The 12,727-nt window shown below is 42.0% G+C and overlaps 1 protein-coding gene across 2 annotated transcripts in view; it reads right to left on the reverse strand.

The window, feature by feature from the left end:
• Positions 1–10,152, reverse strand: part of susd6 (sushi domain containing 6) — a 30,517-nt gene extending 20,365 nt beyond the window's left edge. Inside the window, exons 1-2 of one of the 2 annotated variants that reach the window (XM_019261632.2) lie at positions 9,882–10,152; positions 3,304–3,489 (exon numbers count right to left, since the gene is read on the reverse strand). In XM_019261632.2, coding sequence (XP_019117177.1) covers positions 3,304–3,448 — 145 coding nt within the window. In that variant the 5' untranslated portion in view covers positions 3,449–3,489; positions 9,882–10,152. Of the gene's footprint in view, positions 1–3,303; positions 3,490–8,923; positions 8,945–9,881 lie in introns of those variants that run through there. The other variant, XM_019261633.2, reaches the window with a different exon arrangement.
• Positions 10,153–12,727: the final 2,575 nt, after the last annotated feature.

Below are 12,727 nucleotides of genomic sequence, written 5' to 3' on the forward strand. Positions count from 1 at the left end.
AGATAAAAAAGACATGACTTGGACTGTGTTTGGCTCTAAAAATACCTCAGCTCCAAAAGGCTTTGAGACTACTTCCTAACAGAGGGTATTAACGGAGACAAGAAATTGTTGTCCTGACCTTTCCACAGAGAACATAAAGCCACCAATGAGGAAGCATAAAGGTTTTCCTTTCTTTGTTACAGGAAGCAAAAGTGGGACCATCCTGTCCCTCCATCATATGTCCCATCACTTAAAGCCTATTTTAAAACACTTTCATCCTACACTGACATGTAATCAGGTGAGTAGTGTCTCCGTCTTTCACGCACACGCAGGAATTAGGATTTATAACGCTTCATAATCCTTTACGGTGCAAACGACTCACTGATTTTTGGTAACATATGGAGAAAATGTTTTCAGCTTTTCCCTCGGATGTCCTCCGGCTGCTGCACATCAGCTCTCTGTGACTTACAGATGAGTAAAGTAAACCGCTGCAAATTATAGCTGCTGTTAGATAATACTAGCTCACGTTGTTAGCCGGCTGCACAGACCGGGACGGGAACAGGAAAAATTGCAAAGACACCAATATCTGTGTAATGTTGCTTTGAAGGCCGAACTTAATTAAAAGAGTTATATCTGCAAAAAAGACCAGAAGTAACACAGACTTCCTTCACTATATGATTATCATGGTCAAAAGAATTCATGAGAATGAGATTAGGTAGGAAATTAGGAAATATTTGGACACCCCTTACCTCCATAGACAAAAAAAATAATGGTGTGATGCCGCTCTGTGCTGTATGCTGGTCTCAGGCATTTAGAGCTTATGCTCTAATATGAAAACGTACAGTGTATTTTTTTTTAGTATCCATTACTATTCGTAGCGCACACTGCCATTGGTATGAGTCTAGAATAAGCCTGTCAGCAGTGATGAAATTTCATATTCATGAAAATTTCCAGAGCAATCTCCATCCTGGGAACACGTCAAGGGATTACCTATGTGAATTATGTATGGTGAGCATGAGAGAGAGGGAGGCCGGTGAAGAGAAGAACTAATAACACGATGACTTTAAAGCTTTAACTGAGCGTCACACCTTTATGGTAATACGTCTAATTATACATTTAATTTCATACTTTCATGTTGGAATTCATATCTGGGTTGTTTTAATACTGTAATTATGTCTTCTTAGGTTTGCAAACACAAACATGTTGTATTCTGGCTTGTCTATATCTTTTCCACTGCACTGAAATGAACCCATTTCGCATCAATAAGCATTAAAGTTTGATCATCAGGAACAGTAAAACTAGAAAGGAGCAGCATGTTTTTGTTTAGAAACATTTCTGTCTGCTCCTTCTAGGTACCGGTATCTTCTTTCCCTTCTCAACATAAGCTTGTTTGATTAAATATTTAAGTTCATAATACAGTGGCTGAACCGTACTCATTCATCATTAACGTGTTAGAGAAAAGGTTTGTTTTGATTCACAAACAGAAATCTGTGCATAAGCCATTACCTGGTGTTATTATTATTATTATTATATATTAGCTTATATCCATCTAATGCGAGAGAGCAAATATCAAGCGCTACGCGACTGTGAGTCAGCATAAGTACTGTCTTGTGTATTATAAGGAAGTCATTGTTCTTAAAATACACAGCTATGACAGTGCATAGCCACAACCAGTCAGATCACTCAAAGCGCCGCCAAGAATTTTCCATTACATATTTGAAACCTGGGCTAAATACAACAACAAATAATGGCAGAGGCAATACGAAAACTAAAGTTAGGGTGTGTTGTCCACACCGATTTCTTCAAGCAGCTAATGAGATAGTAAGTCTTAGAAAGATTTAGGCCCGATGGTTCATAAATCACACACTCTGTCTTTAAACAAGCCAGTTGAAAATAGTCCTAGTGGTGGAGTCTAGAGAACTATCTGTCCTTTTCCATCAGTGGACTGGCAGCCTTAAAGGCACAGGTGCATTATGGGTACTGGAAGGAGCACATTTGTCCCTACATAATGCAGCAACTGCCACGAATGTGGTCGATACAGGGTCTGCCTTTTGATACACTGACTCACCGAATCTTTGGGTACAACATACGACTACCACGGTATGTGCAGCACACACACACACACACACACACACACACAGTGAGACACATTTGCACACACGTACAAATACAGTACAGAGAGCACGTGGGCTGGGGATTTGAGGACACATTTCCTTGGTATTGGTAGGCTGTGCATGTGTGTGTGTGTGTTGGATGCGGAACGTGAGCGTGATACCAGCCCCTCTGGGCTCTACATGAATCATGTGTGTTATATAAGAGAGCGAGCGAGAGAGAGAGAGGTTCCACATGGGATCAGCGGTGTCCTCCCCCTGCCCATCCACCCATCCACACATCTCTCGGGTTCATTTTTTACAGACAGTTAAGAAAGGAAATCAATTAAGGCTTTAAAAACATCCCAGAGCCTTAAACCACTCCTCACACACATCCACTTATTCACACATACACAGTCCGCCTCCTCTCTGTGGCAAGGACATCTGGCACATTTCACAAGCCGGCTATGTGAGGGTTGTGTGTGTCTGTGTGTGTGTGTGTGTGGGGTAGTGCATGTGTGTAGGTAGTGTGTGTTTGTTTGGGGGGGGGACTGGAACATTGGAGGGCTAAAGTGGAAGGAAAGCTGGCACGAGTGAAGGGGTTCAGTGAGTGCACGCCATCAACATTGTATTCCTTTTGAAGAATCAAGGGACGCTCATCAGGTCCTGTGGTGTTCGATACCTGTATTACTTGTGTTTACGTTACCGGCCACGTGTGAACCAAATTTCCCTCCGATTCACGACATCGGTTCAATTTGAAACCCTGATGATTCACATTCAAAGATAATAAACTGAGAGCTCAGGTTGAAATAGAAAAACTGATCTGAAGGCTGTCGTGGAGTAATAAGCACGGTGCTAAAAGCTCTCAGAGGACGGTAAATGTCACGGCTGATTAAAACCTTATGACAGCAATGTGACCGCAGACAACATCGTCTCTCTGTTTCACTCAATAGCGGAGGAAAACTGGTGTGACTCATTAGGGCAGTGAATGTATTGACAGAGTCTGTAGGGTTGAGCTTTCAGCTGAGCTGAAGCAGAGCAACCTGACCGAGCCAAGGGTAAAAAGGAAGCCAATTTAATCTAACTGACCTGCTAGACGAGGGGAAAATAACCTCAATCAATTCACAAGAGATGGGCGAAGATGGCGGTTGAGTTGATGTGTATCATGTGGGAGCATGAGACGGAGAGGAGAAAAGAAAAACGTGCGTAGGTTTGCGTGTGTCTGCGTTCTTACCTGATGCGTGACCATAAGGGAGCAGGGTGAAGAGGAGGAGAAACGCGGAGGCAGCCAGCCTGTGGGCTAGAGAGGAGGAGGTGAAAGAAGAGGAGGAGGAGGAGGACAGGGCTCTCGTCTGACACACTACCATTCCATCGCACATCTTTTCCTCCGGCGACCAGCAAGAGTCCTCTACGGCTTAACCTGTTCAGGCCACATAGAGAGGAGGGGGGGGGAGACACGGATTACTATCAACATTCAGCGAGGATTATGTAACCAAAAGCAACACAGAGAGACAGCAGGGAATAGAGTGAGAGAGCTATAAAGACTGTAAGAGAGAGAGAGAGTGACAGAGAAAAGGCCTTCTCTGCACGTCATCGAGTAACAGTTGGTTTGCTAATAAAAACAACAGCATGAATGACTGGATTTCTTTTTCTCGAGCTTTAGTTCCTTAAATGGCATCCCGCTATTTAAAACAACCCTCCTCCTCCCCCCGGACATACAGACAGACAGACAGACAGACAGACAGACGATTTCCAGCTCTCCGTTTTTTAAAAACCACCAGCATCAGCAGCAGGAGACTTCCTCTGATCTCCACTCGATTCCCCACATTTGGCTCCGCCACAAGATCTAACTAAATAAACCAGCCATTACGTTCTGCTCTGGATGATGTAACGGGCAAATGGATCCCTGCTGCTGCTGATGAGGTAGCAGCATTAGGGCGAGAGAGAGAGAGAGAGAGAGAGAGAGGATAAAAATGTGTGCATGGGAGTCAGCGCAAAAACAAAACAGTGATTACAGCTGCAACTTTTGCAAAAGTCCCGATGTTCGGGGGAGAGGGGGGCATTGCCCAGGGAGCTGCGTCGCTGTACTGTAGCGTCATCAGAAAATAATTAAAATATCAATAGGTTTGTGACTCTGACCGCTCCCTGGTGTCTGGGCAGCACTGCGTGTCGTCCAAAGTTATATGCTGGTTTGTTTGTGCGTGCACGCAAACTTCTGTGGCAGGGATTTCTCACATGTAGTTATGAACAAGTTATAATAAAGAGGGTACAGTATGTTACGGCTGAATGATAAACAGATGCCATACCGCCGTCTGCTCAGCTGTGATGCTACCCTGCCATATGCTGCTGATTGTTCCAAGCAATACATCAGGCATGACTTTCTGAAATATCTACTGTATTCTTTATCCGCTCATATGGCAAACATAACTCATTATAGAACTATATCAGATAAACTTCTGTTTTGTTCGCTCACCACGATATGTGCTGTCTGTCTGTTCATACCTACTCTAAGCAATGCAAAACTCTGAAATGTAAAAACAAATGCTGCGTTCCCAGAACAGCTGGGCGACAGAGAAAAGCAGGGAGGTGGTTAATAGTTACTGTGAGACACCTTTTAACATCATCAGTGGGAGGATAAACACATCCATATGCACACAGACGGCAACAACGCCATCCTCTCCTCATATATCTCCGCGATACCAACTTAACTGACTTCCTAAAAACATTCGATGGTTGATTGAGGGGACTTAATGAGACCGTACGCCGTGATTACAGAAATGAGATGCAGGTGCACATAGTCTCGGTCATATTGCTACAGAGGGATGGGGATGAAGATGCAGAGGCGGGGGGGAGGACTAGCTCGCTGGCAGGCAGTGTATCCTCAAGAGGGGGCAGAGGGCCCATTACAGTTACACAAGGCTGCTGAGCTAATGGCTACAGTAATGGCATGGCTGCACTTAGAGAGCTGCGAATTTGATTGCAGATCTGCTGCGTGGCCACTGGCACTGCCACAACTCAAAAAGTAGAGCAATAACTGTATTCGGTAGATAGGTGGGTACATTTATGACCTAAAATGGAACAGAACCGGCACCTCTATATCTATCTATATCAGAACAGAGGCTGAGCGTGTCTCCAACTTCAAGCTCCTGGGGGTCCACATCTCCGAGGACCTTTCCTGGACTCTCAACACATCTGTCCTGATCAAGAAGGCCCCCACCTGTCTCCTCCAATTTTGGTGAACTTTTATCGCTTAGAACATAATTCATATTCATATATCTCCGTTCATATGTACATACTCTGCACTTTACCGCCTTTTGCACTTCTGGTTAGATGCTAACACCGTCTCTCGCCGACTCAGTACTTGGACTTTGTACAATGACAATAAAGTTGAATCTTATCTAATCTAAATTAACTTGAACATATTCATGATCACTGAAGCTGGTAGCACACATAAAGAGCACTGCCCTCCTACTGCCCTCCACCTTTCTGAGTAGGAAGGACAAGGCATACCTGCGTGTGGTGCAGGCCGGTGGGAGAGAGTGACGTAAGTCGGTTTTGGCAGGACAGTTTGGGCACTGCATTGAGCCAAAAGGGCAGACAGTCAAAAACACATGCAGGGAGACCTACGCCAGCTATTTGATCCCAACATGGACAAATGAGAAAGTGTCTATGGATCAAAGCGCTGCTGCTAGTTCCTGGGTTACAGAGAGGCCCCGCGTTAGCTCGGATGATGTTCTTTCCAGATGAAAGTCTTGGAAATATCAATGGCAAATAAAAGTCAAAAAAGGCGGGACAGAAAACAACGCAGGTTTTGTTCAAAGGCACTTGTTGGGATGTAAATAAGCACTTGTGCTGGCATTGATAATACAGGACTGACCTCCGGAGAGAGCTGAGGGCAGAGTATTGACCGGCCAAGTACGTGTGCAAAGTGAAAACTTAAGCAGAATTAGCTAAATTGCTTTCACACGAGAGCGCCTGAGAAAGCGGAAATGCCATTAGCGCTGTGCTAAGGTATCCCACGAAATACAGCTTTCCAATTAACAGGAACAAGATGGCTCGGAGCCTTGGAGGAATATTTTGCAGATCTTTAAAACGCACCGACTTTGTGATAATGCATTCAAATCGTTTACTAACTCGGCTGGCGGTTTGACAGCAAAAGAAGTGAAATGCTTCTGGTTTGGATGTCAATGTTCTCGTTCGGTGTGTGTTTCCTGCCTGTCAGACGTTAAAGCTTGACACGTCACATTAAAGACTGTGCTGCTATTTTAAACTTGGAAGAGATTTAGTTTCTGTTTCCTGGAACAAAATGTTGTATCACACCACATAGACAAACACTTCCTGTCAGCAGCTGCATGTAGCCAGGTAATATTAGCATATCCACACAGTTTAGTGCCTGTAATGACATTAGTGTGTGTACAATCAAACACTGTATGTTTAAATAGCTGTCGGTATCATTTCAAAGTCATTTTAAATGGCTGACATTCAAGCTGTTACTGCAGTAGGACTACTCTCGGTTATATTAGTGCCACTGGAAGTTGATAGAACATGATACATCTTATCAAACTAGAAACCCCAAAACTTAAGAAATATGAAAACAAGCAGAAAGAACAGTCGTCTCAGTTGACTCACTGTAATGTAATGACATGAAACACATCAGCCCGTGCACACAGACGTTGGAAGAGAGGCAAACACGAAAGGCAAACAGTGGCTGGTTTCATAAAAGAACAAGACACCTTCCTTATTTCAGTCTAAATAGCTTCTGTGTGTCACAAGGAGTGTTCATTTAGAAGAGACCCGGCTCTATAAAACTTTAACAAGATTAAAAGTCAACATTGTGAGGAATGGTACGTAATTGGTCGCCATAATCGATGCGATCCCTTGGTTCTAACCCAATAAAGACACAGCATTCTGTGCAAAAAAGGCACATGAAGCGGCGATACAAGCCGTCCACTGAACCTGGTGCTGCCAGTTTTCCTGTTCCCAGTTTTAGTTTGCCGCTAAAATCTGCAGCTTGCTGTCAGATTAACAGGACAGTGTGGAAAATGACATCCTTAAGAAGATAATACCTCCACAACCAGAACAAAGCTGCTCTGATGTTGTCCACTTTAAAAAGGCCGTGTTGAAATCAAACCTCGTGCCAGGCCAGATCACGGTAAAGGTGAACCGCTGTTATTTAAAAATGTATGAATGGCAACAAACCTTTGTTGAGCCAGACATTAGGCATATTTTTGCACATTTTAATGATTAATCAAGATGTTTGTTTTGTGCTTAATATTTTGGTATGAGTATCAAGAGTATAACTCAAATAAAACTAGAATCCTTTTTCGGCAGTCTGTTTTGGTAAGTCGTTTATTTAGCAAAAATACTCAGCGTTCTAATTCAGCTCTCTCCAGTGTGAGCCTTTGCTCTTTTCCTATGTTTATATCTCTTCAGTATATTTGGGTTTTTAACTGGAAAATGAAAATAATCATTAGCTGCAGCTCGAAATGACATTTCTAAAAATAGCAGTTCTGTCTGTCAGCTGTATAGGCCACTACATTCAGGGAGTGGAGGTTTCTACGGCATAAATACATCGTCTGTTCAGTTCACCACTGGCGGAAAAAAGTGTGCAACTCTCCACTTCAGACACCAGTAAGACGACCAGCCAGCCAGCAGGCTGCTACTGCAGTTTTTCAGCTGCCCGGGGCTCCTGGAATGCAAAGGGAGCCAAGGAGAGCAGCAGCACAGGCATGTGTCCGGGAACAGAGAGCACTCAGTGTGCCAAAGAAACAGCCGGGAGGAGATTTCCACCCGATAGGCCCCAATGCTACTGCTGCTGGTGGAGTCCGTCTGGGCCTGAGGAGGGAGCCCAGAGATGGGGCTCTGGCGTGGCAGCACAGAAAGGACCCTTTGTTATGGAGGTATTATGTCGTGTTAAGCCCCACAGCACCCGAGCATCCCTGTGTACTGCCGCAAGGAAGAGGACAGAAGCAGACAGAAAGATGGAAACAGGGTGAGAAAGAACACAGGAGAGAGAAGCAAGATGAAACAAGACGAGGGGAACACACACAAAAAAATGATATGTTGACGGTGGTGAAAGGTAAGGAAATCTGAGAACGGGACTAAAGCCAAACGCAGCGTTCTTATCTTTACTTACAAGATGTTTTCTCGGAGCTGTGTCGTCAAACAGAGGAGGCCTCTGAAAGCTGGACTGGGAGTTATAAAAATCTCACTGCAGCTACATAATGGTTTTTTAAATCGAGAACCATTAAAGCTGCACATTGTATATGTGCTAGTTCCTCTGTGAACACCACAGTGTGTACAATGTGCCCAGAACAAAACTTGTCAATCCAAACAATGGAAGTCAAAAGGAGCAATTGTGACACATGACTAAGTGCGAACAACATACTTTTTGGCCTGCTTGACAAAGAAGTCTGCTGTGTTGACAATCTTCACAGACGGTGGGGTTTTGGACTTGCGGTGGCATGACTCACTTACAACCATGCTAATTAATTTTGTTAAAAAGCCGTGGGTAATATATATAAAAATCCTCCATCGTGGTAAATGTACTTTTATATGACATCGATATAGCGCACCATAAAATACAGTTACTAAAGGACAATCTGCTGAAACAGGGTCTGTTTATCACACTGATGAAAAATCTCAACTAAAATCCACCATAAAGCAAGAACAGCTATCGCAATGAGGCAAATGATATACGACGTTTATACCGTCTCACTGGATACATTGTCATATTTTCAACCTCACTTCTGTCAACGACTACTTGTGGTGCGCCACGACGTGATCAAAACATTGGTCAACCCTACAACATACACCAAAACTGTTTGCTCGGAGGGAACAATAGTCCTGGATACCTTCCTCTCCTTCCCAGAGAAAGTTTGATCTTTGTCCTCCATTACGATGACAAACAGCAGCAGCTCACATTTGGACTCCCCTGCCCTTTTGCTGTGATTGAGTGTCATATCTTAACCAGCAAACAGGAAACGACTCAAACTTTTACTGGAACACAAGAGATGGTGTGGGAAATTACAGTGTTGAGACACAGGGAGAGAGAGAGAGAGAGAGAGAGAGTAGAGACCCTGAATAGTCAATAATACAACTGTATGAAACGTGGTCATCTGCCTTTATAGCAGCTCTAAAGCAAAGTCACACGCTTCGACACGTGCAACTGTACTGCGAGCTATTTAAACAAAGAGTGTGGTGGGCTGCCAGCACTATACACACACACACATACATACATACGAACACAAACAAAGACAAAACCACTCCAACAAAGTAACACAGCCACACATATAATCACTAGACGTGTGTTTTAGTTAGTCTTATATTCACACACACCATTAATAATGTGGGATATACGTTTTTTTTATGTTCACATGACCCAAAATCTAACAATACAACAGTAACGCAACCGCAGCTGTTAACTGTTAACTAGCTACTCGAGCCGGTTTTATGCTTTATTTTTATTTTTTTTAACCTCTAATTATAATGTCATGCAAGGCTATGCCGGCTAATAAAGGTTTATAAGCAAGTGAATAGGACAGAGCTGTCATAAATATGTAGTTAGATTAGTTTATCCTGACGGTTTAACGTTTGTTGCGGATCGCGGCTAGCTTAGTTTAAGTGACAAAACACAAAGCTGACAACTCGTTGTTGTCATTGACAAATTATTCAACGTTTTTTTGTTTTTTAAATTATCCAGCCCAACAAATGTAAACGGGAACGGGAAAGAGAGCAGCAGCAGGAGATCTCGTAGTGGCCTATCTGTGCTTAGCTTGCGAAAAAAAAAAAAAAAAACAAGACAAGACTCACCAACGTAAAGGTTACCAGCACGAGCCCTCCCTCTCAACGGCTTCACATTCGAGGCATTAACGGTCGTCGAAATACATACACCCAAACCAGAATGTGGTTAAAAAGGGAAACAAACGGTAGAAAAATATAATGTTTTCGTCGTGTAGTTCCGTGAACCCTGCGCTCCTCTGTTGTTCCTCGTCCTCGGCTCGCCAGCTCTTTATTCTAGGTGTGCGGAAACACTCGCGCTGTGAGAACTCCACCAGCTGCCTCGCTCTCGCGCGGTCTCCATGGCTACCTCGTTATTAAAAAAAAAAAAAAGGGCGGATCCTAATCTGTCAAGCCAAGGCCACAAGGCTCGCACTTCAAAATAAAAGCACGAGTTTTTATTTTTTTTTGGTCGAGGACAAAAGAATCGACAAAGAAAAATAAAATCACAAATTCAGAACAAAAAAGAAAAAAAAAAACATAACAGTCGTAGCAAGATACCAAAAAGAAAAAAAGAACTGCATGTATATCATGTGTATTGTAGAGGATTTTTTCCTCCATGCACATTTATATTGCAGATTTTGGCTTAAAATCTGAAAAAGTGTGTAAACGACCTCCACTCTATGACCCTTATGCGACAAATGACCGTGTATATACTGTAAATATCTAAAAAAAAAAAAAAAATTATACAGCACAAATAATGTTCACCCTTTCATTAGAGTTACTATCAAATAAACTCTTGTAAGCTGACTGGATAAAGGCATTTTTAATTAAGTTGATATGACAAAAAACAATGCCATTTAAATAATTTGTTACCATACTCAATCGACAAAGAAAAATAAAAAAACACACCCAAATTCAGAACAAAAAATACCGTAACAGTCTTAGCAAGATACCCAAAAATGCATGTATCATGGTGTATGTGCCATTGTAGAATAATTTCACCTCCATGCACATTTATATTGCAGAGTTTGGCTTTGCTGAATGGCTGGGTTGTCAAGCTGCAATAATGGAATCTGAAAAAGTGTGTAAAGGACCTCCACTAGATGATCTATATGCGACAAATGACCGTTTATATAGTGTAAATATATAAAAAATGTATACAACAAAAATAATGTTCACCCTTTCATTAGAGTTACTATCAAATTAGCTTGTAAACATTTGTAAGCTGACTGGATAAAGACTTTTTTTAAGTCTTTGTTGCCATGTCACAGTGTGCATATGCAATAGATCTACACTTTGATGAGTAATTGTTAAACCCAAGAGGTGATAAATTAATATATACATGATATAAATGTCCTTATAAATGATTTCAATATGCAACATATTTACACATGTATCTAGATAGACGATAAAAGAAACTGAGTGATGGAAATGATACTTTCATTTACACAGAGCGGAAAGAAAGTGAGATTTCTCATCATACCTAACCACAGTTCATGTGGTGTGACCTTGCAAAACATAATGCGTCACTGAGAAATGACATCAAAAGAGTAGGTCGCATATTTTTGAAATCTCCTGTTAGAGTTCCTGTTAGTTACAAACATGTTTGTCCCAAAGTTTTACATCAGAAAACAATTCCTCATTCCTGTCGTCCACATATCTGGAGTAGTTCAGTGGCTCAGTGCACACATTAGCACAGAGAGAGACAATCTTGTTAGAATTGTATGGCTATTTAATTTATGTTTCACAGTTTTATTTATGTTTTCCTTCTACTTTTACATATCGCTTGATTTGACCTTTGGACTTGTTATGATGTTATTGCACTACAGAAGTGGTGCAAAGGTTGTATGAATCATTTCGTGCAACAACTGTAGGTAAGAAGGAAACTCACGAACTGACGACTGAAGAGGTGCGCCACTAAATGTCAAAATGCACATACCACAAACCACAGACCTTTTACACAGCAGCCATTTTGATATGAAACAGTGAGGTAAAGACAGGTGTGTCCACTGACACTAATTAAAGTTCCGTTGTGCTGCTGTGGTGCATGTTGGTTCACTGGAAAGTCTCTGCTATAATAAATGGAACACAACCTTGATTAGTATCATCAGAAACACCTGCGTTGACCCTGTTATTTCAAGGTCTATTATCAGGTGTTTGTTGATTCTACATAGCTGTTATTAAATCCACTTTCACTGGTCTCTACTTACATCCCACTCCTGTTCCTCTTAATTCCCCAATTTTTCCACCATTTCCTTTTCCCTAAGAAGAAATCCCAGAGGTTCTGAAATCCCCGCACTGGCCAACCACTGACTAACCGGATCAAACTCCCGCTCCACACCTTGACATGTCATTGAGTAGTTTAATGAACACCTGACAGGACACTCACAGGTCTACCTTGGAGAGGAAGCAACTGAGCACAGCAGGCCCTTATCCATCCATTTTGCTCATTAATATGAAAATATATGCAGCAAGGTTGTCCAGCATCTAATCAGATAATCTATTCCACACGGGGAACATGTGGTGTAAATGCGTTTCCTATCATGTTCTCCTCTTGTCTTGCTGTGTTCAGACAACACTACAACATACTCAACATACAAGAAGGGCATGTTAACCTTTACAGCTTTCCAAAGTGTTAATACTCTGTGCCACTACTGACATCTAGTGACTGCTTCACCTTCCTACAGGCATGAGTCGATATTTTATGACTATTATTAATTATTTATATAAAATCCTTATTTTATTTAATCTTATATTTAAAGGTAGCTAACTGAAATCTCTCAAGAGTCACCTGCTAAATACACGGTCCATTTCATTCCGCAAAGGTAGGGGGGGGATCCATTGTTTACCTTGTTGAATTTTCATATATTTCCCTTCGTATTTTTTTATTTATTTAAAAACATAATCTTTAAATAAGGATTTTAAACATGAAGTTG

Source organism: Larimichthys crocea, chromosome XI, assembly GCF_000972845.2.
Source record: "Larimichthys crocea isolate SSNF chromosome XI, L_crocea_2.0, whole genome shotgun sequence".
Lineage (NCBI taxonomy): Eukaryota > Metazoa > Chordata > Actinopteri > Sciaenidae > Larimichthys > Larimichthys crocea.